Here is a 27,992-nt window from a genome sequence, read left to right on the forward strand (position 1 = left end):
CTATGGATGGAGTGCCTCAAGGCTTAGTTCTTAGAACCTTTTCTCTTCTGTATATTCTACCCCCACCCTGACAATCTCAGGCAACCTGTACCTTTAAATACTGCCGTTAAGCTGATTCCTAAATGTACATCTCCAGCCAGATCACTCCCTTGAACTCCAGATTCATAATCTTCAATTGCCTACTTGACTCTCCAATGTATATACTTAAGCATATTCAGTGTATATGCACAAAAGAGAATGCACTCACCTGATTCCACCTGCATAAAGTTATATCCCTTTAAAGTCTTCTCCATTGTAGCAAATGGCTGCACAGCTGCTCAGCCAAAACCTTTGGTTTTACCGTGATTCCGCTCTATCTCTCACACTGATGTTCAAGCTGTTGACAAAATCGGCTAGCTTTGGCCTCAGAATATAGCCAGAGTTCCACCACTTCTCACCACCATTACCATTATTCCCCGAGGCCAGGATTCCATCACCTCTTGCCAGAACCATGGCAGCTGCCTCCTAACTGATCTTGCTTCCAACCTAGCCTCTCTATAACCTTATAACCCCAGCAACAGAGATTCTGAGCGTGTCCCTCCTCAGTTTAAAATATCTCAACGCTGCACTGGTTTCCTATCTCAAAGAAAAATCTCCCATCAAAGTCTTTACATGAACTTCAAGCCCTAAATGATCTCCTCCCCCTTATCTCTCTGACCTCATTTTCTACCTTTCTCCTCCTTACTCTGTTCCAGCCACATCGGCCTCCTTGCTGTTTCTCAAAGCCATACTCAATCACTGTCTCAAGGCCTCTGTACTTTCCCCTTCTTTTGTTTGGGCCTTCCATTTCCCAAATACCCTCATGAGTTGCTCTCTGGCTTCCTTGAATTCTCAACTCAGATGTTGCCTTTCATTGACTTTCTTTGACCACCCTATTCAAAACAGCAAGAGCCCAAATTCAAAACTCTGACCCTTTGTCCTTTCTATTCCTCTTACCCTGCTTTATTTTTCTCCATATGTAATACCCAAGATTTCTTTATTGCCCCCAAAAACCAGAGACCGCCAGGGAGACGGAGTCACGCATGCAAAAGCAAAGGGCTTAGGCTCACCGGTGCCTAAACTCAAGCTCACAGACTTTACCGACTTGGTGGATCCAAGGTGAGAGCCCCGAACAAAGGTGGGGCAGGGCTTTTATGAGTTTGGGAAGGGGGAGTTACAGGAAATTGTGACATAGGTACAGTGATCCAATTATTATTATACAATATTATTGACAGCAGGTTTATCCAATTACAATATTTAGAGTGTTAACCAATTACAGAGTAGACCCAGGACCCAGGACCCTCATGTAGGGTGTAACTAGCCCTAAGTGATTTCCTATAGCTTCTATTTCTAGGCCTGCCCTTAGGAATGTTAAGGGTACTACAAGGGTGGTCCCTCCTGCCTTGGGCAATGTGTGCCCTTCTATTGTCTAAAGATTAGAGTCAGTTTGATTCAGACCTGCGACCTTACACATAGAACTTATTAACATCTAGTTTACTACATATATTTTTAAAGTTTACTTATTTTGAGAGAGAGAGAGAGAGAGAGAGAGCAAGAGCAGGAGAGGAGCAGAGAGAGAAGAGAGAGGGAATCCCAAGCAGACTCTGCACTGCCAGCAAAGAGCTCTCTGGGGCTCAGACTCACAAACTGTGAGATCATGTCCTGAGCTGAAACTAGGAGCAGGGAGCTTAACTGACTGAGCCACCCAACACTCCCAGTGGACTACAGAATTACTTTTCACAGTACTTTCTCTCCACGGAAATGTAAGTCCCTTCAAAGCAATTGATATTTATTGAATGGGTTAACAAACTGAGTATTTATTGAATAGCTGCTATGTGTCTACTTTAGACACTGGTGTTATATGAGTGAACAAAATATGACATGGTCCCTGCCCTCAAATGGCTTGTATTTTAGTGCTAGAGACTAACAATGGACAAATGAACAGTAGAGACGTGGCAGGAAATTTTTACCACAATACCCGGGACTCATGCCTCCCTGCTTCGAAGAATGAAGAGGTGGACACAAAAAGAACAGCAGGCAGAAGTTTGTTAGAGTATAAAATTAGAAAGGAATAAAAGGAAGGCTATTCCATTGGAAAGTGAATACCTGGGGATTACAGGCAAAGGGTGCTTGTTTTATAAGGTTCTGGCAGCCCTTCTCCATCCCTTCCCCCTTCTTCCTTCACAGGCTCTACCCTTATTGACTTGATAGCTCTAGGGGTAGGTCTACCGCTGCACTTGGGTCTTTTGTTAAATTCCAGAGGGAAGGGCGCATGGGTGGCTCAGGTCAGATCTCACGTTCGTGGGTTCGAGCCCCGCGTCAGGCTCTGTGCTGCCAGCTAGCTCAGAGCCTGGAGCCTGCTTCCTGTTCTGTGTCTCCTTCTCTCTCTGCCCCTCCCCCTCTCATGCTCTGTCTCTCTGTATCAAAAATAAATAAAAACATTTTTTAAAAAATTCCAGAGGGAAACCTGAGGAGGAATAGGTGGTATCTGTTACATTCTTACGAGGAGCCGGACCCCTGAGAGGTTTGCTGTGGTCAGGCACTCCCAGCATTGTTCCAAAATATGTGCCCTTTCCTCACCCAGGGACCTCAGGCCTTAATCCTTCCCTCTCTTCCTATTTTATCCCATCTTTTCCTGTTATAGTGACTAGTGCCTTGAAGAAAATAAATCATTTATTAGCACCACGCTCTAACCAACTGAGCTAACCAGCCACACACGAAAATAAATCATTTAAAAGGATAGAGAGCAGTGGCAGTATCATTTTAGATGGCATGTGAGGGGAGTTCTAAAGCAGCACTTGACAAGAGCCTTGAAGAACATACTAGAGGGAGCCCTGCAGGGGTCAGGAGGACAGAATCCAGCAAGTACAGAGCTCCTGAGGCCAGCCCGAGGAAAAGCAAAGTGAGAGTATGGGGAGAGAGCAGGACAGAGTGCAAGTGGTGAGACAGGTAGGCAGAGGTCGCAATAAGAACTTGCGGTTTTTGTGTGACAACATGGGAAGCCATTGGAAGGTTTTGAGTAGGGCAGTAATAGGATCTGATTCACATTCTGAAGGCCTGCTTTGGTGTGTGTGGAGAGTGAACTCTGGAAGGGTGAGACAGGACCAAGAGAGAACACTTAGGAGGCTACTAAAGTATTTAGTGAGCTTGGAAGTGGGTGGTAGCAACGAAGGTGGAAGAAACAGTCAGATTTGAATACATATGTATCACAGATTGGATGTGCTGATGAATTAGATGTGAAATGGGAGAGAAAGATCAAATGAGTATCCAAGATTTTGGCATGGGCCCCTGGGGCTTTCCTTTTACCAAGATGAGAAACATTTGGAGAACAGGTTTGGGGAAGATGGTGTTTAAATGAAGATGACCCAGGGAGTAGAATATAGAGAAATCCAAGGACTGGACCCTGGCACGCTAGGGAAAATGAGGAGTATTAGACAAGAGACAAGGAGGGATGCAGGAGACATAAGACAGAGCAGAGTCCTGGAACCAAATGAGGGGGTGGGAAGGAGGTGTTTCCAGTGAGAGGGAGTGAGGGGTGCTTGGCTGGCTCAGTCCATAGAGCATGAGACTCTTGATCTCAGGATTGTGAGTTTGAGCCATCTCTACACCATGTGGGGTGTAGAGATGACTTAAAATCTTTATAAAAAGGGGGGGACTGATAAATTGTGTCTAATGTGGCTGAGAACTGAAATGTGATCATTGGTTTTGGCAATAAGGAAGTCATTGAAGAAGTAGTGTCAGTGGATTCTGAGTGAGCAGAAAGCTTGATGATGGTGGGTCAGAATGGATCTGACAGACTCAGAATCAAGAAGAACTGTTGAGAGGTCTTGGGCAAATATTGTAACCTCTCTGCCTTCAGCTTTCTTGTCTGCTAAGGGAAATCATAACTCCTAGCTCAGAAAATGTGGTATAAATTACTAAGAATTCAGAAATTTTTGAACTATATGCAAAATCAACCAAAATTTTTTAATATGTTTAATGATACATGTTTTTGAAAATGGGAAACAAATATATATTAATGCCCAACACATACTTTGCATGTTTTTCAAAATATTTTTTAAGTAATCTCTATGCCCAAAGGGGGCTCAAATTCACGACCCCAAGATCAAGGGTCACATGCTCCAACTGAGACAGCCAAGCATCTTGCATTTTGCATGTTTGATCTTATTTAATATTGACTAATCCAAATATAAACATGCTATATAAAATACAAAGTAGTGTAGCTCTTCCTGCCCATTGGTCTTGTCCCTGTACTAATTTAATAAAAGCACCTTTTTCATGGCCTCTGGTGGCTCAGTCAGTTGAGTGTACAGCTCTTGATTTCAGCTCAGGTCAGGATCCCAGGGTCTTGAGATGGAGCCCCAAGTCGGGTGCTGTGCTGAGTATGAAGGCTGCTTTAAAAAAATTTTTTTATGTTTTTTATTTATTTTTAAGAGACAGAGAGAGACAGTGAGAGCAGGGGAGGGTCAGAGAGAGAGGGAGACACAGAATCTGAAGCAGGCTCCAGGCTCTGAGCTAGCTGTCAGCACAGAGCCCAAAGCAGGGTTCGAACCCATGAACAGTAAGATCATGACCTAAGCCGAAGCCAGACGCTCAACCGACAGAGCCACTCAGGCGCCCCTGAAGGCTGCTTTGGATTAGCACTCTCTCTAAATAAAAAAGTTTAAAAACCACCTTTTGCACCAAAAAAATTAAAAATTAAAATGTCAAAAAGAAGTACCAAAGGAAATGTCTCATTTAATTTTCTTTATGTGATCCAGAACATTCCACTTTATTATTTTTGAAGTGCTCAAAATCTTTCTAAAAGGATTTACATCTGAATGTAATCTGGATCTTTGATATTCATTTTAGAGAAAGTAAACACCTACTTAGTAACATTTTCAGATAAGCCGAACTTGGAAAAGTTTTTCCCTTAATACCAAACAAAAGGAGCTAGGAATTCTTTTTTAAAGACATGTTAAAAAACTATCAATAGAACTCCCTTATGACCCAGCAATAGCACTGCTAGGGATTTACCCAAGGGATACAGAAGTGGTGATGCATAGGAGCACATATACCCCAATGTTCATAGCAATGTCAACAATAGCCAAAACATGGAAAAAGCCTAAATGTCCATCATCTGATGAATGGATCAAGAAGATGTGGTATATATACACAATGGAGTACTACATGGCAATGAGGAAGAATGAAATCTGGCCATTTGTAGCAAAGTGGATGGACCTTGAGGGTGTTATGCTAAGCGAAATAAGTCAGGCAAAGAAGGACAGATACCATATGTTTGCACTCATAGGTCTAACAGGAGAACAGGAGAAACCTAATGGAGGACCAGGGGGAGGGGAAAAGGGAAAGAGAGTTGGGGAGAGAGAGGGACGCAAAACTTGAGAGACTATTGAATACTGAAAATGAACTGAGGGTTGAAGGGGAAGGGGGAGGGGAAAGAGGTGGTGGTGTTGGAGGAGGGCACTTCTGGGGAAGAGCCCTGGGTGTTGTATGGAAACCAATCTGACAATAAACTATTTAAAAAAATAATAAATAAAGACATGTTAACTGCCTGGGTGGCTCAGTTGGTTAAACGTCCAACTTCCCCCCCAGGTCATAATCTCCTGGTTTGTGAGTTCAAGCCTTTCATCTGTCTCTGTGCTGACAACTCAGAGCCTGGAGCCTGCTTCAGATTCTGTGTCTCCCTATTTCTGCCCCGTCCCTGCCCCTTCCCTGCTTATGCTCTGTCTCTCAGAAATGAATAAACATTAAATATTTTGGGGTGCCAGGCACCTGAGTGACTCAGTAGATTTAGCGTCCGACTTTGGATCAGGTCATGATTTCTCGGTTCATAGGTTTGAGCCCTGTGTCGGCCTCTGTGCTGACACCTCAGAGCCTGGAGCTGCTTCGGATTCTGTCTCCCTTTCTCTCTGTCCCTCTCCCATTCACACTCTCTCTCTCTCTCTCTCTCTCAGAAATAAACATTAAAAAAAAAAAAAACCTTTAAGTCACATGCTCTATAGACTGAGCCAGCTAGGTACCCCTAAAAAGCATTGTTTTAAATTCTGTATACTTTTGAGTACAAATGTGTACTTTGTTCCAGAACACATACTTTTGAGCAAAAATACCAAGTCTTGGGCATCTGGGTGGCACAGTCAGTTAAGCATCTGACTCTTGGTTTCAGTTCAGGTCATGATCTCACAGTTCATGTGATAGAGCCCTATGTCAGGCTCTTCTCTCTCTCTTCTTCCCACCCCCACCCCATAAAATTAAATACATAAACTTTAGAAAATACTAAGCCTTTTCTCCCGGCTGCTTCTGAACCTCTATCTTCCATGTCCAACACCCTTTCACCATTTAGCCTCACCCTGTCCACAGAGCCACCCTTCCAGACCCTGTATTTTAGAGGTAGGAAATCAGACATGCTGAGGGTAGACTACTTACGTATAGCTTTGCACATTGTACAGTGTGATGGCAAGTGTACTGGCCTGGAAACCAGGTGATCCAGCTTCTAATTCCAGCCCCAATGGGGACCTCGGGCATATCACATGTTCACCCAGGGCTTTAGTGGCACTGTGTAGAGAACATGGACCAGGAGTGCTGTCGGGTCTTGCTATCCCTGCTCCTCAAATAAGGACACTAAGGCAGGGGGATGGGAAGGGTATCGTGATGGATTCGGGAGCTATCAGTCAACAGTAGACACTGAGGATTAATTCATTGTTTGATTTCTCGTGGCAAAGCAGTGTAGAGAAGAAAAATAGCATCTGAAAAATGGCATCTTAGTACACATGAGGATTTTCTTCTCATAAAACCAAATACAGATGCTTTCAGATTTACAATGGTTTGACTTAAATTTTTCTTTTAAAAAAATATTTTTTAATGTTTATTTTTGAGAGAGAGACAGAGACAGAGAAACAGGTAAAGCAGGAAGCAGGGGTGAGGCAGAGAGAGAGGGAGACACAGAATCTGAAGCAGGCTCCTGGCTCTGAGCTGTCAGCACAGAATAACATGGGGTTTGAACCTACAAACTGTGAGATTGTGACCTGAGCCAAAGTTGGACACTCAACCAATTGAGCCACCCAGGCACCCTGCCACTTAGATTTTTCAACTTGATGCTGATGTGAAAGTGATACACATCTAGTAGAAATCATACTTTGAATTTTGAATTTGGGTGTTTTCCTGGGTCAGTGATATACTGTACAATCCTCTCTCTAGATGATGGGCAGAGGCAACCACAGCTCCCACCAGCCACGTGATCATGAGTGTGAACAGCCAACATGCTTAGGAGCCTTCTGTACCCACACAACCGTTCTAACTTTCAGTACAGTATTCAATAAATTACACAGATATTCAACACTTTTGATAAAACACTCTTTGTGTTTGATGATTTTGCCCACTAGAGGCGGGGCTAAGCTATGATGTACACTAGGTTAGGTGTGTTCAATGTCTTTTCTTTTTTTTTCTTTCTTTTTTATTTTTTTAATTTATTTTGACAGAGAGAGAGAGACAGAGCACAAGCAGGGGAGGAGCAGAGAGAGAGAGAGAGGGAGACACAGAATCCAAAGCAGCTCCAGGCTCTGAGCTGTCAGCACAGAGCCCGATGCGGGCTCGAACCCACAAACTGTGAGATCATGACCTGAGCCGAAGCCGATGCTTAACCAACTGAGCCACCCAGGCGCCCCTTCAATGTCTTTTCAACGTACAATATTTTCAATTTATGAGGATTTATTGGGACATAACACACTTGTAAGTGGAGGAAGCTCTGTAATGGAAATTTCAGACATTTCCTAGAAATGCTAGTAAATAGATTTCTTGAGTCATTTTCAAGGTGGTTATGTCTCTTGGACCTGGGATTAATGGGTCATTCCTATTTCCTTTTTATCTTTTTAATGTGTTCTCTGAATCTTTTACTAATACATATTAGTTCTGCAATCTGAATGGGTACTTTAGGGGGAAAAAAAGAAGAAAATGGCTTTAACTGTACAAATGGAAGAAAACAGGAAAAAACTAATAATGATGAAACTGACATTTATTGCATGTCATTTATTATGTATTGGACAGTTACTGGCTCATTTACTTTCTCTCAACTCTGAATAAGAAGCTACTTATTATTACTTCCATTTTGCATATAAGAAAAAGGAAGCAGAGAGGGGTCGAACAGCTCTTCTGAAGTCACAGAGCTCATAAATTCAGGTGCTGGGACTTCACTTGGGTGGCCTAACATCAGAGTCTCTTCTATTTGTCACCTGCTTCATAAATGATTTAAAAATGAGGTATAATCTTGTACAACTTCAGAGAACAGATTTTTCATACTCATTACATTTTATTTAGGTTAATAGTCCCTGAACACACATTAACAAAAGGATGGAAGAAAGTGGTTTGAAACTATGGTAGATCTGTGATTTAATTTAACTGTATATAGGCCAATGGTTGTCCATACAATTAGTTCTAGCACAGAGTTGGCTTATCCACTCTGGTTTATGCTAACTCTGTGCTAGAGTTAATCACATGGATAACCATTGGTCTATGCTGTGTTACATTAAACAAGAAGGTTATTAGACCTAGGTGGTTCCAATGCCTTAGAAGCCTAAGCAAACCCATAAATACCTCAAAGCTTAGAAAGCAAACTTGAGGACAACCAATTACAGCCAATGAGTCTTTCTGAATAAGGCAACCACTTAAGCTACAGCCAATCACATGATTTCCTTGCTCTGTTTTCACCTGTCCTTTATAAGTCTTTCCCCTAATTTCTGCCCCTAACCTCTTCTGATTTGGCACTGTCTTTTTTTTTTTTTTTTACATTTATTTATTTTTGAGAGACAGAGAGAGGCAACGCAAGCAGGGGAGGGTCAGAAAGAGAGGGACATACAGAATCTGAAGCAGGCTCCAGGCTCTGAGCTGTCAGCACAGAGCCAAACACAGGGCTTGAACCCACAAACCATGAGATCACGACCTGAGCTGAAGTTGGACGCTCAACTGACTGAGCCACCCAGGCGCCCCAAGATTTGGCACTGTCTTAATCCCACTGATTTTTTGCTCAGATAAACTCTTAAAAATTGTACTATGCCTCAGTTTGTCTTTTAACAGCTCTGATATCTGGGTCGTTTTGTCTAGGTACCTCAAGAAAAGTTGAAAGAACATGATTCAAATTGCTAGAAAGAGTTGGAAGCATCAACACTGCCCATCAGTTTTTTAAAACAAAATTTTTAAAAAAGCATAATCTATCCATGGAATAAGACTTTCCACAAATATTCAAGGAAAATCACACACAGCAAAGGAAGCCCTCATCAGGGCTTCTATCAGATCAACTATCTCCTTTAGACCTCCACTGCTACCTGTTTTGTATACACAAGACAGTCCCTGTCTCTCAACAAGGAAATCAGCCACTTCAGCCATTTGAATGTTGGTCTTTCTCCTTTCATCTTCTTCCTACTACTGACTTTTCAACCAGCCCTCCCTCTATGGCTGGATCCAGTTCACTGCCTAACCCATCTCAGGAGACTGGATCACAGAAGTGATTTCAGGACTCCTAAGTGAGCAAAAGCCTCAAGCTCAAATATTAGCTGAATGAATGAATAATTTCTATAGGCATAATCCTTCTGGACAAGCAATTTGCCTAATATCTCAGGGAAAGAAAGGACCCAGAACTGCAAGATGTAAGAGAGATTACCTACACCAATCAAATCAGGTTCTGACAGGGGAGGGTAAGAGAATTCAGCAGAGTGAAAGAGATCAACTATCTCCTTTAGACCTCCATCTGTACTTTGTAGGTGATTAAGTTCCTCTTTCCAGCTTCACTCTTTCAGAGCTCTTTCAGAGTTTCACTCTGGCAAAAGACCCCGCAGGCAAAGCATCTTCTAATGGGAACTGAAACGATCCCCTCCCACAATAAGGACCCCACTGAGCCAGAAAGACTCACTCTTGACAAGGATCAACTAGACCTTTGCCCACCCACATGTACCCACTCAACTGTGTCCCACAAATTCCTCATATAAACCTGAAATCTTTTTGGCACTTTGGAGACAGTCTTTGAGATACACTAGTCCCTCGTCTTCTCAGTGTTGGCCTCACTGAAATAAATTCCTGTCTTGTTTCACCACCACTCATTTCTCTGCCTTTGGGTTTTGTCAGCAGCAAGTGGCCAAACTTGGTCTGTTTGGACCCCCAGAGACAGGTGCTCTTGCACCCCTGGGTCCCGGCTACACTGATGGGTCATTTCTGGACAGCCATTGCCACATGAGATTGGGGCTGTCTTTCTTATCTTGTCAGAGGGCCAGGACTTGTCCGGGACGGAAGAAGATCGCTCCCTTCCCATTGTTTTCCTCCCTGGCCCTCATTTTCTGGTATGCAATGCGTCTTGTAAGTGTATAGTGGCAAATCTCTCTGTGCTTTTCCAAGTGGCCTTAGTGGCAAAGAAGATGGGAACCAATTCCTTCTGAAGAAAAGACCTGTCCATTCTGTTCTCTTTTCCCTCCGGTATCTTCTCTTTCAACTTCCTGTCTTCCATGTGACCAATTTGATAGTAATATTTTGGTTTAGGGTTAAGGAAAAGGAAGGGTCATCCTTGCCAGAGCTCCCTGCCTCAGGGTTTCACACACAAGCCCAGCAGCGATAAATTAATGCAGGCCCGATTGAAATCTCATCACACTACATCTCAGAGATGCAAAGAAAATGTTGGAGATGGAACTTTAAAATCACCAATTAAAGCATTTTACTCCTCTGACTTAACATATTCTCCTTCTAGGTCCTAACCCCCTAGTACAGCTGTTTCTCTCCTTTTTCTTTTTCTCCTCAGGTAGGTGTCTGGAGGGCGGTGCTTAGGTGACCTCATGCTTGCTCAGAGCCTGCTCTTTGGATCATCACCAGCCTGTGCTGCAGTGGTGCTGGTCTGGTCTTGTCCCTGAGCTGCCAGGCGGAAGGGCTGCTCTCCTGTCTCCCAGCTATCATGGCGGGCAGGAACTTTTCTTGCATCATCTCCCTGCTTCCCTAGATGAAATGTGTCAACACCTACTTCCCAGAGCGCTACTAGCAGAATGGCTACTGGGAAACATAATTTATGGTAGAGAGGAAAATACACACGCCCCCAACACACTCTTTGTCTCCTTATTTTGCCTTATCATTGTCTGTTGTCTGTTGTCTGATATCACCTCTGGGAACCCTGAGGGGGAAAGAGTCTGGAATTTGGGGTTATCCCAAACACCTTATAAAGTCAAGCTCTCACAGATAATTTCTAGTATTATTTCTACATATGGCATTCTTTCTCATCATACTTTTTTATACTCTCCTCATATACCCCAGGAAAATGTTCAGGGATTTTCTGTTTTGCTTGCTGCTATACCCCCAGTGTCTAAGTAGTACATGGTGCAAAGTAGGTGTTCAATAAATATTTGTGAAACAAGTGAATGGTTGATCACATCTGCTCTGTTGGATTTATCCAGGTCAGCTCTCAGAGGTGATCTTCTTTCCCTTACCTCCTGGTGGTTGCAGAGCCGAGCACGGAAGCTCACGTGTTGCCCACAGCATGCACCAGTTCAGAGGCAGTAGCTGAAGAAGTGGGGCGTGGTGAGATCCCTCAGGAAGAGCAAGAGTGAAGACAAATGGCAGTTACAAGTAGCCCAAAAGGAGCAGTTCTCAAACTTTTAAATCCCAGAGCCCTTTTATAGTTTTAAAATTGTTGAGGGGGGGCCCCTGGGTGGCTTAGGTTAAGCAACTGACTTCGGCTCAGGTTATGATCTCACATTTGTGGGTTCGAGCCCCACGTCGGGCTCTGTGATGACAGCTAGCCCCGAGCCTGGAGCCTGTTTCTGGATCTGTGTCTTCTTCTCTCTCTGCCCCTCCCCCTCTCATGCTCTCTCTTTTTATCAAAAATAAATAAAACATTTTAAAAATAAAAAAAATTTTTTTAAACTGTCGAGGGCTCCCAGAAGCTTTCATGGGTCATATCAATATTTATTGTATTAAATTTGAAACAAAACTTTTAAATATTTATTAATTTAAAAAACACATTACATGTTAGCATAAATAACATTTTCATTTAAAACATAACTATCTTTGGGGCATGTGGGTGCCTCAGTCAGTTGAGCATCCAGCTCTTGGTTTCAGCTCAGGTCATGGTTTCAGGGTCATGGGATGGAGCCCTGTGTGGGGCTCCATGCTTCAGGTTCTCTCTCTCCTCTGCCTCTCTCCCCCACTTGTGAGCCCTCTCTAAAACAAAACAAATGAAATGAAATAATAAAATAAAATAAAACATAGCTATCTTTCCCAAAGCAAAAGTCACTGAGAGGAGGGGCCTTTATTTTTTGGCAAATTGCCTATGTCTGGCTTAGCAGAAGGTATCTCATATCTGCCTCTGTATTCAGTCTGTTGTGATGTGTTTTAGTTGAAATTCGGTCTCCTACAGACGCACAGAGGGGGAAAGGAGGATCTTGGGGACTGCAGGGATTCTCTGACCATACTCTGAAAACTGCTGGCCTAAAGCAAAAGTTGCTGTAGCAATAATGATAATCTTCTCTGTTACAGAGCCTCCAGCCCCCCAGGGAGTCCAGACCCTGATATTAGAACAGAATTCCTGCTTCTCACCCTCCCTCCCTCCTTCCAGCTCTCTGCTTAGGATTGCACAATTCTTTAATAATGTATAAAACAGCTGAGAGCCTTGAGCAGGAAAATTAGATAAGATACAAGTTCTTCTGGGAACGTGCCGGTCTTGGTTGGAAGGAAGTGTAATAGGCACCTCAGAAAGGGGATGAAGGAAAGAACACATGCATTTTCAGTAAGGAGAGAACGAACAGAGGTTATGAATTTCAGGTGCATTTGTGAGTAAATATGTCTTAGTGCTTAGACTGAAAGCCTTTTCATGTCTTAGACTGAAAAGAGGAAACAATGAAGTTCAGTCTGCTAGGTATGTGTGGAAGGAGCTGGTTCTGAAAGGGGAAGGAGCTGGCCTATGCAATTATATTCTGCCTCCATATCTTCTCGGGACTTGCTGGAGGGCACAGCTTTATCCCCATTAGTTGAGGGTCTCATGGAAAGAAGCCGAATCTACCAGGTACAGGTCTAAGGCTAGTCAATTCTCAGCATGGTAGAGTGGCCTTGCTACTACCATGGGTGGGAAGGCTTCAGGTAACACTTTCTGTGTATAAACCCTTCCTCCTAGGCTAATACCAGCAACCACCACCTTCACTGTGTATCTTGCTTCTCTGCTTTACAGAGGGAAGGCCCAGCCAACAGCTGTCACTAGTCCTTGCAGGCCTCAGATCCCACAAGTGGCCTAGCGCTACCTGGAAGGATGTATGTGTGGATGTGAATGATTCTGTACTGCTGTGGCTTCAGGCAAGAGGCACGGCCTGGAGCCTTTTAATGAACAGACGACAAGTTCAAACTTTGTCATTTGTTTGTTTGTTTGTTTATTATCTATTTATTTATTTTATTGTTTTATTTACTTTTCAGAGAGAGAGAACAGGGGAGGGTCAGAGAGAGAGAGAGAGAGGGAGAAAAATCTCAAGCAGTGTCAAGACTGATGGGGGACTCAAACTCACAAATGGTGAGATCATGACCTGAGCCAAAGTCGGACTCTTAACTTACTGAGCCACCCAGGTGCCCCCATTTTCCTTTGATTTTTGAAATCATTGTTCCATTGTCTTGTAGCTTTAAACTGATATTCCAGATACTGTTCCAATTCTGAGGCTTTGTATATGACCTATTTTTCCCATAAAAATATTTTAATAATCATGTTCTTTAACAAATTATTATTATTACCTTATTACCTTCCTTGGTGGAGGCCAATTTTCATCCATTATGTTGAGCACTCAGTGGGCCATTTCTCTCAGTGGACTCATGTTCTTCAGTTCTGGGAAATCTGTGTGGTTTCCTTCTTCCTTTCCATGTACTCTGTGTTCTCTTTCTGAAACTCTTATTTGGAATATTGTGTCTCCTGGACAGATCCCTAATTCTCTTTTCTGTCCTATTTTTCAAACTCTTCATCTTTAAATTTTACTTTCTGGGAGATTGCCTTAAATTTACCTTTTGTTTTTTTCACCCAGGACTTTTATTTCTGCCATGATATTTATACCATCTTGTGTTTTTTTTCTTTGTTTATTTATTTTGAGAGAGGGAGAGAAAGGGAGAGAGAATCCCAATCCATCCTGCCAGCCCAGAGTCCAACATGGGGCTCAAACTCACAAACTGTGAGATCATGACAGCCAAAACTAAGACCCAGCTACTTAAACCACTGAAACACCCAGAGGCACTTATACAGTCTTGTTTTTGTTTTATGACATACTATACTCCTAACACTTTGAGGCTATTAATTAGAGGGGCTCTTTATTCCTGTTTGTTTTCCTTTCCTTCCTGCTTGATTCTTTGCTTGTTTATTTGCTTGGGTGATCCTTGCCTGGCTGCTTACTTTTAAGTATAGCAAGAAGTTGACTGTAAGCTCTGTGTGCACAGCATACATTATTGGCTAGTTGGCATCACTATGGGATGATCTGACTCTGCTGTATCTTAAAGAACCTCTGGTGTTAGCATTTAACTTAATTACATATATGTATATATACAGAATAATTGTAATATGCTAACTTACAAGGTAGGCCAAAAAAAAAATTACCCTCTTCTCTCCTCTGAAACCCAAAAAGCTGGTGACATCATTTTAGACCTAGCATTTATAGCAATGAGTCATATCTGACTGTGAGTCATAATCAATATTTCGGAGAAAACCTGGCAAACTATCAACATCGCAGCTTCATTCTGAGCTTCTCCGTGAAGTTGGTTGTGCTTCTTCCTCAGCTCTGCAATCCAAACATTGTTTTGGTCTTTCCCTGTATGTTCAGGAATTTTAAAAAATGATATGACTCAGGGAATGTTAGTTTTCTCTTCTTGTACATATCTTAAATTTCCAAGAATAAAATAAAGACACAGTAAAGATAATTCAGGCAATGAGGGTTTAACTGTTTTGTACAAATCCTAAATCTTTCTGGATGTTATAAGGACGTGGGAATGTTTTTTCTTGGGAAGAATTAACAGAACATCATTGGCCAAATCTCAATTTTGCTTTTTATGTTCTGAGGTTTCAAACAAGAAAAAAAAACTCTATCCAGTCGCACTCAGGTTTAAAAAATCACAAGTATTTCTCTAAAACAAGTATTCATTTGTAACATTTTCCATCACATCGTTGAAAGAGCCACAGCATCTGAGGTCCCACTGTGTCATATCACCCTAAGCTCAAGTACTGTAAAAATTGGGACAGCGCAGTATTTTGTAAACATGAAATATGCTGTTTTCCCCATGGAATTTTAGCTGCTTAGACAGACAGGATTGAATTGATTACTCTGGGACCTGAAATATAAAGATGATTTAATAGTACACATTTTAATCCACTTCCCTTAATTTATCTTACATTTCCTGGAAATAGTTTAACTCCTATCTTCTGGAAATGACAACTGAAATAGTGAAAGATAACCAGATGTATTAAACAAATGGATTTTCATGTTTTTGCACTGAACAAGAGTAAGAACCCTTTTTCTATCAGGACTTCATAGGCAAATAAAAACTTAATTTGTCTGGGGTGTGGTGGGGTGGCATTGTTTGTTTTTGAGAGACAAAAATTGTAATTCACTTGGCTTTAAAATGTAGAACATCAAAAATACAGTCCTACTAAAAACAAACAAAAAATTTAATAAATCACAGCAATTACATTTTCTTCCCAAATTGCCCTCTCCGGATTTTCATGTTCTTGTCAAACCTATCTTTTCTCTCCAAATCAATCAGATTTGAGAGTTTGGGAGCTATCTATTTTACTCTTCCTTCTCTCCACCTCTTCTTACCCTCAGACATCCCACCTGCCTGGTCTCTGGGCTCAACTCATATTGTCAGTTACTGGGCTCAGGCTTTTATCTCCAGGTCCGAAAGTTTCCTTGGACTTTGTTAGCCAGACTCCTCAAGTGGCTCACAGCTAAGTTATTGCCATTTATCTCACTGCCTCCCATCTCTTTTTAGAGGAGTTTCAAGCTTATTTGCCTAAAGAGTCAGGTGAGTAAAAGAGTGAAATGAACTGGCTAAGCACAGGCCTTCGTTGAAAGGATAGCCTCCACTGGGCTCCAGCCAACTGTTGCTTCACCAGGGATGATGGGACAGTGTCAATAGAAATCCAGCTTTCCAAGAAAAGTCAGAGATCCCCAAAGTTTCTATAGGTTCTCTCACTTCCCTTGGATTCCTGGGAATTGTGGGAACAAGAAGAGTGATGTTGGGACCTGGAAGGTAGGTTATGAAATGTACTAGGGCTGGCCAAACCTCAATGCTTGTCATGTGCACAGCCCCTGAAGTAGTTCCTTATTCACAGGTACCTCATCTTCCCAGGTCATTGTCCTAGCTGAGAGCCACCAAGAGGTCTAGTAGGAAAGTCCAGTTGAACCAGGATAATGGCAATGAATCATCCAATCACCCAGCCTGGACCAATCCAAACTGGACCAATCAGTTTCTCTCTCTCTGGAATTTGAACTTTAGATAAACAGTGAGTTAATTGTAGTGATAGTGGACGTGGATATACACAAAAAGCACAAACAGAAAGAGTAGTTGAGTCATGGGAATAAGCATTTAGAGTAAGGATCAACAAATATCTTCTGCCGAGGAGTGACAAAATTACCTAGTAACTAGGGTTGCATGGGATCTCGAATAAATTTTGAGTTTCCAACCTTCATCCCTGGTCTGTTAGGCACTATATTGTTATTCATGTGTCTCCATGAGTTATGGGAATGAAGGTTTTCTTTAAAAAAGGAGGGGGGTATTTTTCCTCAAACCTTGATAAATTATAAAATGCTTGTCCCAACTGCTTTTCTTCTGCGGTCATCTGCCCTTCTCCATTTGTTATGATATAGAAAATCATTCTGGAATACTTATAAGAACACTGATTAATTAAAACTATATCAATAAGTCAATAAAATTGTGTCAATATTCTACAGAGAGCTTCCTGTCACACACACAAAACTGGTATTGTGTTTTTAATGAGTTGGTCAAGAATAGTTGCAAGTAGGATGGGCCTGAATGTCCCAAGTTTTACAAGGAGTTTAAATCATGAGGAAAACAATAACTCTAGAGTTACAAAGACTATGGAGCAGGAATTATGCTCTAATTCCATACTTTGAATATTTAAGGGAGGGGAGATAAAATCAGAGCAATAATAAGAACAGCAGGAAAATGAAAAGATAAGAAGGGGAGAAAGACATAAGAGACAAAGCAGAAGGGCTAAGATATCAAGGAGAAATGATTATACAATTGATAACTGATGAGACATATAAGGATTATACATATAAGAACACAATTGTAGTTTGGGTGAAGGGTTAAAATTTTAAGATTATGTTGAGAAGAAAACTAAATTTTTTCAAAAAGGAATAAATGTTTTAAATAATTTCATAGTGTTAGAATTGTTAGAGTTTAAAAAAAAATCAACATAGACTCATAACTTTAAAAAGAAATGTCTTCCGGGGCATGGCTTGGTCGGGTGGGCATCTGACTCTTGATTTCAGCACAAGTCATGGTCCCAGGTTTGTGGGATCAAGCCCCAAGTCAGGCTTGGTGCAAAGCTTGGGATTCTTTCTCTCTTTGCCTGTGCCCCTCTCCCCAACTTGCTCTCTCTCAAAAATTAAGAGAAAAGAAAAGGAAAGGAAAGAAAAGGAAAGAAAGGGAAAGAAAAGGAAAGAAAGGGAAAGAAAAGGAAAGAAAAGAAACGTCTTCCAAGTTTGTCCAAAAATGGCCTAGCAGTGATATTATTCTAATCCCAATCTGTACTCATTAAAAACAATGTCACATCCATCTTTGATGTCTAGATTTTTCCACTAATATTTTTCTTCACATAAAGGAACTGAGTTTCTTTATAAAACAGCTCATTCCATGTCTTGGGGTAGAGAAAGATGAAGCTAATCTGGAATATCTTGTGTACATAAAGCAAGAATGTTTTTAAAAATGTTTGGGGAAAAAAATGTTTGGGAGAAGTGCTGAAGAAGCAACAAAACCATCTTTACTTTTTTTTTTAATGTTTTTAAATTTATTTTTGATACAGAGAGAGACAGAGCATGAGAGGGGGAAGGGCAGAGAGAGAAGGAGACACAGAACAGGAAGTAGGCTCCAGGCTCTGAGCTAGCTGTCAGCACAGAGCCTGACGCGGGGCTCGAACCCACAAACGTGAGATCTGACCTGAGCCGAAGCCGGAGGCTTAACCGACTGAGCCACCCAGGCGCCCCCAAAACCATCTTTAAAGGACTTTCACTGGCCAAGATCTAGAGATTTAATCAAAATAGGAAAATTATTATAGATAATTGAAATTATGTTTATCTTTGAAAGTCCATGATGATTCTCCAAAGGAAAAAAGTTTACAATTTAGTAAAAGGTAGTTTGGCTATAAAAGAGAGTGAAGTTGGTAATATCGAGATGTTAATTTTTTTTAATATAGAGTTAGATGTATTGGGTTTTTAAAAAATCTAAATCATATATTGATTTATAAAGTGCAGGCAGGCCTTTTGTCCAATTGCAACGATAGGTAAGGATGAATAGAAGAAATTGGGAATCAGCCAAACAATCCTGGAAAAATATATTAACTATACCAAGAACAGAAAGAACTGCTCTACATCATTTGTCACACATAACAACTGGGTAGAAAAGACATCCAACAGTTAATCAGCACTAGGGCAGGAAAATGACCAAGTAGAAAGAGAATTCCATAGCGCTTTTCAAGATGATAAACGTCTTAAAGATAACTAATTGCATAGACTCCCTCCCTGTCCTATGAAAGGTGAAAACTTTCAATGAGGCTGTTAATTATAACAAATTAATGAGACAAAGTCAATTTGCAACAAATGAACAATCCAGCTCAATACAGAATAATAAGAAACCGGCTTCTATATGGTGACAAAATGAGGGCACTTGGGTGGCTCAGTCCGTTAGGCATCCAACTCTTGATTTTGGCTCAGGTCATTATCTCCTGGTTCATGAGATCCAGCTTCACATCAGGCTCTGTCCTGACAGTGATGAGGCTGCTTGGGATTTTCTCTTTCCCTATTCTATACCTCTTCTGCTCACTCACTCATTCTCTCTCTCTCTCAAAATAAATATTTTAAAAAGTGCTTTTTAAAAATGGTGGCCAAATGAAACTTTAAAAAATGCATCATTTCAGGAGAGGCATTAGGTTGCATTCTGTGAATGGTAAGGATTTAAAAAGTTTTATATGAGGGGCGCCTGGCTCAGTCAGTTATGTATCCAACTTCAGCTGAGGTCATGATCTTGTGGTCTGTGAGTTTGAGCTCTGCATTGGGCTCTGTGCTGACAGTTTAGAGCCCGGAGCCTGCTTTGGATTGTGTGTCTCTCTTTCTCTCTTCCCCTGCCCTACTTGCACTCTGTCTCTCTTTCTCAAAAATAAACATTAAAAAATATATTTTTTTTTAATTTTATAAGAAAGGAAAGCCAGCCAGGAGACACAACCAAGCCTATGATCCAACTAAGATTAAGTTGGTTGAAACCCCATCTGGTCTAATTAATATGCTTTTTTTTTTGGTTTTATATGTAGAATAAAATAGAATCACGTATCTATAATATTGTATCCCAAGGCTGCCACTAGCCCTTTTTACACCTTTGTATCAATAAGGAAAAGACATCTCATCCTCCATGTAGCTCCTGGAAAGATGGCTTTAAAAGCAGAGTGACAGCTGTACCTCAGTCCTCCCTTGCCCCTTTGCCCAGGCACCCTTATGCAGAGCACAACTCAGTCAGGCCTGCTGCCCCTCTTAGGAAGGTTTAAGAAATAAATGTGGTAAGATTATTGCCACCTCAGAAAGGGATAAGTATAGGGATAACAAAGACATTAATTTCAATCTGTGGTAATAGTACCTCAGTAGTAATTTAAGTATCAATTTTGTCATTGTGAAATTTTGTGCATATTGTTTGCTTCTAAATATAAACCTTATAATTCTTTTCTTAAAGCTTGTTTATTTTAAAACAGAGAGAGAGAGAGAGGAAGGGGCAGAGAGAGAGGGAGAGAGAGAATCCCAAGCAGGCTCCATGTTGTCAGCACAGAGCCCTACACAGGGCTCGATCTCATGAACCATGAGATCGTGACCTCAGCTGAAATCAGGAGTCAGATGCTTAACTGAGCCACTGAGGTGCCCCTAAACCTTATAATTCCAATTAAACTTCAGAGTATGTTGGTATGATTTGTGATCCATTCTTAAATGTCAGAGACATTTTTACTTGTTAAGTTTAAACGTTTTGATTTCCTGGTTGTGTTCAGTGGTTAGAGGAATATTATTTCATTGATATGAAGATTATATGCAAAGTATAAATTGGACGGTTCCTCTTTTCACACAAGTGTCCCTTAGACATTTAAGATCTAAGCAAAAATAGGTAGAGGAAAAGGAAATAAAGCCATAATAAGGGGGAAAGAAAAACACTAAGAGCAGGAGGAGAGAATGATAATTTTTAAGACAGAGAAAGAGAGAGAAGGACAGAGGTAAAATGTCAAAGGTAGGCAGGAGAGAAAGAGAAATTCAGAGGGCGCTAAAGTGTTTATGCAGGTATATTGCTTATTTCACATATGACTTTAACTCTTTTCCCTGGTCTTTAATACTTGGGATTTTTTTGTTTTTGTTTCTTTGTTTGTTTGTTTGTTTTAAGTTAGGTTCCACACCCAGTGTGGAGTCCAACGTGGAACTTGAACTCATGACCCTGAGATCAAGACCTGAGCTGAAATCAAGAGTCAGATGCTCAACCAACTGAGCCACCCAGGCTCCCCCAATTGTTTGTTTAAAACAAAACAAAACAAAACACAAACAAAACTTTCTATAGAGAAACTGTTGACTTAAGAATAAAACTAAGACATGCACTGGAACAAAAGTCTTCAAGAACCTTGAGAGTCCTCACAAAACTTACTTTAGCCTTGGAATGTCTTACGACCTCCATGATTAACCCTTTGGGCCCAGACATCTGGCCTTTTCCTTTATCTCATACAGTACAGATGAAAACAGGTTTGAGTATTAAAAGTAGGCTTTCCTAAAGGCTAAGGATTCATAGGAACTATACACAGAGTGACATGAAATCCAATCATTGGTTTACAAAACCTGGATTGCTCTCTTCTGGTGATCCAGCTCCCTGTCTCTTCATGGTGGGCACCACCTTAACACCCATCACCCACGTGGTCGCATTTGCAAGAGTACCTTTCTTAAAATACAGAATCCAGGGTCTTACATGAGGCCTACTCATCACGCCTCAAAAGTATAAACTACATACCACATAATAATTCCACCATTCACCCAAGAGATACACAAAGACAAATTGGTGTCCTCCATCAAGGGCCACTATAAACTGACTACCAGTTAGCAGCCTCCTGGAGGGTAAATTATTCTTTAGGACAGTGTGATATTACCCCCAGATAAAGCCAAACCTTAGGCCTTGGGATAGAGTGAAAAGAGGCCTAAGCATTAGGAGTTCAATGGATTTAGTAGCTGACTCATTCTGTGACTCGTAGGTAAGTTAGTTTATCTTTAGAGCTTCATTTACATCATAGGTAAAATAGAACTTATGTCTATTTTACTTTAAATGATTGGGATGAGAATAAAATGAATTAGATGAAAAAGTGCTTTGAAGAAGTATGAACTCTTACAAAAACAAAGGAACAAATTAGATCTTCCCAGAGTCTCCATAATCTTTGCTTCTTCTTTTCCAACTTTTGCCAGGCCATTCGCCTCACCTGATCTTGAAACCATCATTAATTTGCAGACTAGTAGATTTGAATTTGATCTTTTGCAACTCTGGAAGTATACTATTTCCTTTCATCCAATGAACATGAGCACTTACCATGCATCACGTTGGAAACAGAAAAATTAGTAAAATCCAGCAAAAAAAAAAAAAGATAAAACTTAGTCATCAGTAATGATGGAATGTCTTATGAAAAGTTTATACAGATCTCGCTCAACTTACAAGGGGGTTATACCATCTGCATAAAGTTTTGGATGCATTGTTTTAGATATTCTGTCTGTTCTACTTTGTTAAGTCATAAGACATTTATTAAGCACTACAAACCTTAAAAATATTGGAGAAAGGCTAAAAACCTGCAATCTGGTGTGGCAGGTAGTATGGGCCATGTTAAAGCTTTGGTCTTGCCATCCCTGGACTAGAGTTCAAACTCTATTAACTTACTGTATGATGTTTGACAAGTACCTTTTGCCTTTTTTTTTAAATGTTTTATTTATTTTTGATACAGACAGAGACAGAGCATGAGAGGGGGAGGGGCAGAGAGAGGAGACACAGAACCAGAAGCAGGCTCCGAGCTAGCTGTCAGCACAGAGCCTGACGCGGGGCTCGAACCCACGAACGTGAGATCTGACCTGAGCCGAAGTCGGAGGCTTAACCGACTGAGCCACCCAGGCGTCCCACCTTTTGCCTTTCTAAGCCAGTTTCCTCACCCACAAAAGGGGTTTAAAATATAGTACATATTCCTTACGGTTATCATGAGATTGAAATGACATGATTTATGTAAAGAACAGTTTCTGACATAACAGGGCTTGATAAAAGTGCCACTATTTTTTGTATGTGAGCTCAGGGAGGAGAGGGAAGTGTGAGTGTTCCTAACACACGGCTAACAAAATATGTCATGTTGCAGAGCTGTTTCACTTTCTCCTTTGAGACGCAAGGCTCCTTCTTTGCTTCCTCCGCAGTGTCATGCACCGTTTTGTGATCCCAAACCTTTAGGTATAAAGACAGTAACATTTCCAATGCTCAATTACGTATTTATGGGGGAATTCTTTATATATTAAGGGGCCAATTTCAATTTGTAAGTCACTCCCTTCCTTCTTACTCTGGTTACCTTGGCTAATGAGCAGCATTGGTAGCCTGAGTACTGAAAAAAACCGTAAGTCACATTTCGCCAAATATAATTTAAATGTGGACCGATAGTCCTACGATTGCTAAGAACGAAATCCCTATAACGTTCTTTGAAATCTCAAAAAAAAAAAAAAAAAAAGGAAAAAGGCAGGGCTTGAAATAAAAAATACTTCCCCAAGGTCAGTGGCTGAGAAGGCATTAGTGACCGGGATGTTTCTCGACTCTTTCTCGGCCCCCAATCCCCATTTCCCAATTCAGCCAGGATCTAGCAGTCCGACCACTGCCTTCAGGGCAAGGTGCGGGGGGCGAAAAAGAAGGTTGGGGGGAGGTGGGGCTGAAACGGAACTTCATTGTTCGCGGGACCGACTCTTCCCGAAAGAGCCCGTGGGCAGCGCCTGCGCAATGTGCGCTCTTTGTGCGGGGCTGCAGCAAGCTGGTTGTTTGTGTGTGTCTCTTGTAGGCGGTGGAGGGAGAGCCTGAGGGCGTGGTCTGTTCTGTCGCATTATGATTGGGCTTCCGCAAGAAAGTGGGCGGGCACAGGGCGGAGCTTCTGATAACAACACTAGGTGCTGAGGCCGAGGCTATTTGTTGCTGCGCCGCCACCGCCCGAACCATGATTCGCGCTCCACTCGGGCTCTCCTAGCAGCAGCCGCCGCCGCCGCCCTGTGATCACTGGCTTCACTTCCTCCTTCTCCTCTTGCTGAGCCACTTTCCTCCTAGAACTATGACCGTCGTCTCCGTCCCACAGCGGGAGCCACTTGTCCTGGGCAGCCGTCTTGCGCCCCTGGGCTTTTCCGCCCGCGGTTACTTCGGGGCCCTCCCGATGGTGACCACGGCCCCGCCGCCTTTACCCCGGATCCCGGACCCCCGGGCACTTCCTCCTACCCTTTTCCTCCCTCACTTCCTAGGGGGAGACGGTCCCTGTCTGACCCCTCAGCCTCGTGCCCCAGCACCTCTGTCCAACTGTAGTATAGCTACGGCGGGAGGCACCCCTCGGGCAGCGCCAAAGAAGCGGCGAAAGAAGAGGGTGCGGGCCAGCCCGGCGGGGCAGCTGCCTAGCCGCTTCCACCAGTACCAGCAGCACCGGCCGAGTCTTGAGGGCGGTCGGAGCCCCGCGACGGGCCCAAGCGGAGCGCAGGAAGTCCTGGGCCAGGCCGCCAATTTGGCCCCGGTTCCTGCGGCCGCAACCCAAACTGAGGAAGCGAGCCCTTTCCCTGGCCCGGTGCCGCCCGCAGTGGCCGGCCAACCCTCGTTCAGAAGAGAGGTAAGGGCCGCGAGGGGCACTTGGGGACTGTTGGGAGTTCCGGCCCGTAGACGGGTCCGGCTGGGCTCTGGAATTTGGGGCCCTGCACTGAGGGGTCGGTCGGGAAGGGGGGGCCGGGGTAAGGGGGGGCTGTTTACTCGGGAGGGAAGTTTCCGTGACGCCCGCTTGGTTCTAGCCCGGCGAGGGAGGGGGAGGGGGGAGGCATGCGCTGGCGCTGCTGATTGGCTCCCGGAAGCCAGCCAATGAGAGGAGCAGCAGCACCCCAGCAACAGCCCCGATTTAGAAGGCTGGCCTCGTTCCAGGGGGTTTCGGTGTTCGGGCCCGCGGTGGGTTGGGGGAGGGTAGGGGCCCGCGGGAGGCTGACGTCAGCGCGCGCTACGTGCGCCGCGTTCGGGCGCTCATGAAGGAGGCGAGGCCGGCTGGCAGTGGCAGGGGCGGGGGTGGGCCACGGCTTTCGGCTCCCAGACCGTTGGTAGTTCCAAGACTAGTTGGCGGTGCGCGTGCACTCTCACCGACTAGTTATGGGATTTGGTGGGCCACAGGCGGCTCCATTCTGTTAGGCTTGCTTTTTGCGAAGAGATGTGCCCCGTATGCGGCCCCAGCCCAACTGGGGCTTTGTCCCTTGCCCGCAGACCTGCTTAGCTGTACTTTTTATCTCTAAAAAGTTGGCACGAGCAGTAGCAGTTCTTGCCTGTTAGAAACGATAACATTTGCATGCTAGTCTATTAGATGAATGGAATTGTTTTATAAGACTTTATACTATACTGGTCTTTATTAATGGAAGATAGTTTTATTACTTTTGTCCAGAATGATGAAATTTTAGAAGTGTAAGGTAAATTGACATTAAGCCACCCAGTCTTCGTAGTGTTGGGTTGGGATAAAAAGTCAGCCATTTCTTGTTAGAAGAATACTGTAGAGAGTTGTAGCTTCTCTCTAGCTGTGCCCTTGGAAAAAACTCAAATTTGACTGCCGTGGCTACTTAAATTATCTTAGATTCTGGTTTTAAAATTCCGTGGCTCTTAAATATTAGTGATAATGTAAAAGCGAGCTTTTGTACTTCTTGTTTCCTGGTTACCAGTAATATTCTTTTATAGAACTGTTAAAACCAGGGAACGCTGTTGGCAGTTATTGACCTGGAATGTTATCTTGTGCCCTAACTTTCTATTTTTGTGTTCTGCTACCCTACCATATTACAAGTGTTGGAAGGGCAGTGATCCTAATGAATTGCCTTAATACTTTTCCCATCGGGTTATGGCTTCCTGTAAGGATCATTTGAGTTAACGAATATGGTTAGAATTGGTGCCCTAAAGTTCTTAAAGCAGTTGTTAAAGTGGGGCAGGCGGAAGCTGTTTTCTGATTATATACTATAAGTACGTATATTTAAATTTTAAAAAAATTTTTTAATGTTTTATTTATTTTTAATACAGAGAGCGAGCATGAGAGGGGGAGGGGCAGAGAGAGAAGGAGACACAGAACTGGAAGCAGGCTCCAGGCTCTGAGCTAGCTGTCAGCACAGAGCCTGACGCGGGGCTCGAACCCACGAACGTGAGATCTGACCTGAGCCGAAGTCGGAGGCTTAACCGACTGAGCCTCCCAGGCGCCCCGTGTATATTTAAATTTTTGACACTTAAATTTCTGAAATTTTGTTTTTAGAAGGTGGGAGATGTTTCTGTGTACTTAATAGCCATTATCAAAACATTTCCTCACTTAAAATACAGTTTTTATTCAATTCTGGAATTTTTAAAAGAATTTGTCTAAAAGGTAAATAGTAATCTATGAACATAGTTTTTATTTTTAATCAGATTCAGCCAACCAAAATGAAAGCATGTGAAAATTTCTCTTGGCAATATCCTATTGTAAAGCCACTGACTTTGCATGTTTGGAAGGGAATTCATTACAGAAAGATTAACTTGGGATTACTGATTATATTTTCCCCTTATTAGAACCCATTCCCTACAATCCATATTGTTGGCAGTGGTGATTATATTTTTAGTAGTAAACTTAGATATGTGCTTATTTGATAAGTGCAGTGAGCACATAAACATTTAATCAAGTCAGAAAACTAAAGTCCAGGAGTAGAAAATTTTAGATACATGGTGTGAGGTTCGGGAGTAATTTTTATCATGAAGTGTATTCACTTGTATGTTCCTTGTCTTTGTAGGTTTTAAAATCAAAGATGGGAAAATCGGAGAAAATTGCCATTCCCCATGTCCAGCTTGTTCATGGTATACACTTGTGTGAACAACCAAAGATAAACAGACAGAAAAGCAAATATAATTTACCACTAACCAAGATCACCTCTGCGAAAAGAAATGAAAATAACTTTTGGCAGGATTCTGTTTCATCTGATATAATTCAGAAGCAGGAAAAAAAGCCTTTTAAAAATACTGAGAACATTAAAAATATGCATTTGAAGAAATCAGCATTTCTAACGGAAGTGAACCAAAAGGAAAATTATGCTGGGGCAAAGTTTAGTGACCCACCTTCCCCTAGTGTTCTTCCAAAGCCTCCTAGTCACTGGATGGGAAGCCCTCTTGAAAACTCCAACCAAAATAGGGAGTTGATGGCGGTACACCTAAAAACTCTCCTAAAAGTTCAAACTTAGATCTGATTGCAGTATGTCTGTAAAACAGTTTTTTGGTTTGTTTGGTTTTTTTCCCCAAAATCCCTGGACTCTTGAAAAGAAAATTGGTACAGAAATGGAAATTTGCCTTGTAACATACAAGTGCAAAGGAGGAGTTTAAGAAATTACAACTTGTATTATATTTTATATTTTGTAAATACTGTATACCATGTATTATGTGTATATTGTTCATACTTGAGAGGTACATTATAGTTTTGTTATGAAAGTATGTATTTTGCCCTACCAAATGGTAGGTGTTTTGTATATATACAGTGGAGAAATTTTAAGTGTGCTAAGGCACATGGAAGACCGATTTATTTGCACAAGGTACTGAGATTTTTTTTAAAGAAAGCTATCTAATCTCAAGGTGAAGATCTAAATGTGAACAGTTTACTAATGCACTACTGAAGTTTAAATCTGTGGCACAATCATTGTAAACATGGGGTTTGTCTGTGTTTCTCTAAATTGATTTTTGCCTTCTAATCTGTAATTAACTGGAAAACTCCTATTCCCATTTTTACCAAACTTAATTTCTGGTTTTTGTTTTATCCATTCAAATTTAAAATACCTCTAATTTTAATGCCAACAAAATTGGTTGTAATCAAATTTTTAAATAATAATATAATTTGGCCCCCCCTTTTATACTAGTGTTGACTCTTTGTGTGTGACTTTCATGTTTGTGTGACTAGGAGATGGATTTTTAACTTTCCGTTTTACTGGCTGAATGTCTTAGTATTACTAATTGTCCTTCCTCCTGATATTTAGAGGGTCCAATAATTTCACCCTACTACCTCTAAGGGGAGGGTTTCCCCATTTTGCAATGGAAATTGGTCAAAAGCTGGTTATAACGTAGAATATATTTTTATATAAACTGTTTCGTAAAGTACCATTTGACTTACATAATTTCAATGAAAGAAAATGACACTTGTTTTGGTTTTTATGATACTGGATGGTGGTACTTGAACCAAAGGAAGCATAATTGATGTTAAAGTAGGTGGAGATTTGGATTCTAGAGTTTGCTGAAAGAAATACAGTAGCTTATGTATTTTTAAAATTCAAACTTTGTTCTAAAATGCTAAGGCACAGATTTCCCCTGTGCGGTGCTTAGTTTGTGTATATATAGCTAAATCTATCTTTAGTTTAAAAAAAGGCTTTTTTTGAGTCTAATTAGGCAATACTCAGACATGAAAAGGGTAAGATGTTATGAGGGCATATAAATCTCTAAGGTGGAATAGATGAGAGGTGCTGTTA

At 41.9% G+C, this 27,992-nt stretch overlaps 1 protein-coding gene across 1 annotated transcript; it reads left to right on the forward strand.

Annotated features, from left to right (window-relative positions):
* Nucleotides 1-23,432: 23,432 nt before the first annotated feature.
* On the forward strand, nt 23,433-27,625 carry PNRC1 (proline rich nuclear receptor coactivator 1). Its single transcript, XM_029944698.1, has 2 exons — nt 23,433-24,118; nt 26,280-27,625. The coding sequence occupies exons 1-2, from the start codon at nt 23,579-23,581 to the stop codon at nt 26,721-26,723; spliced, it is 984 nt and encodes a 327-aa protein (XP_029800558.1). The 5' UTR covers nt 23,433-23,578; the 3' UTR covers nt 26,724-27,625.
* Nucleotides 27,626-27,992: the final 367 nt, after the last annotated feature.

Source organism: Suricata suricatta, chromosome 7 (genome assembly GCF_006229205.1).
Source record: "Suricata suricatta isolate VVHF042 chromosome 7, meerkat_22Aug2017_6uvM2_HiC, whole genome shotgun sequence".
In the NCBI taxonomy this organism is placed as follows: Eukaryota; Metazoa; Chordata; class Mammalia; order Carnivora; family Herpestidae; genus Suricata; species Suricata suricatta.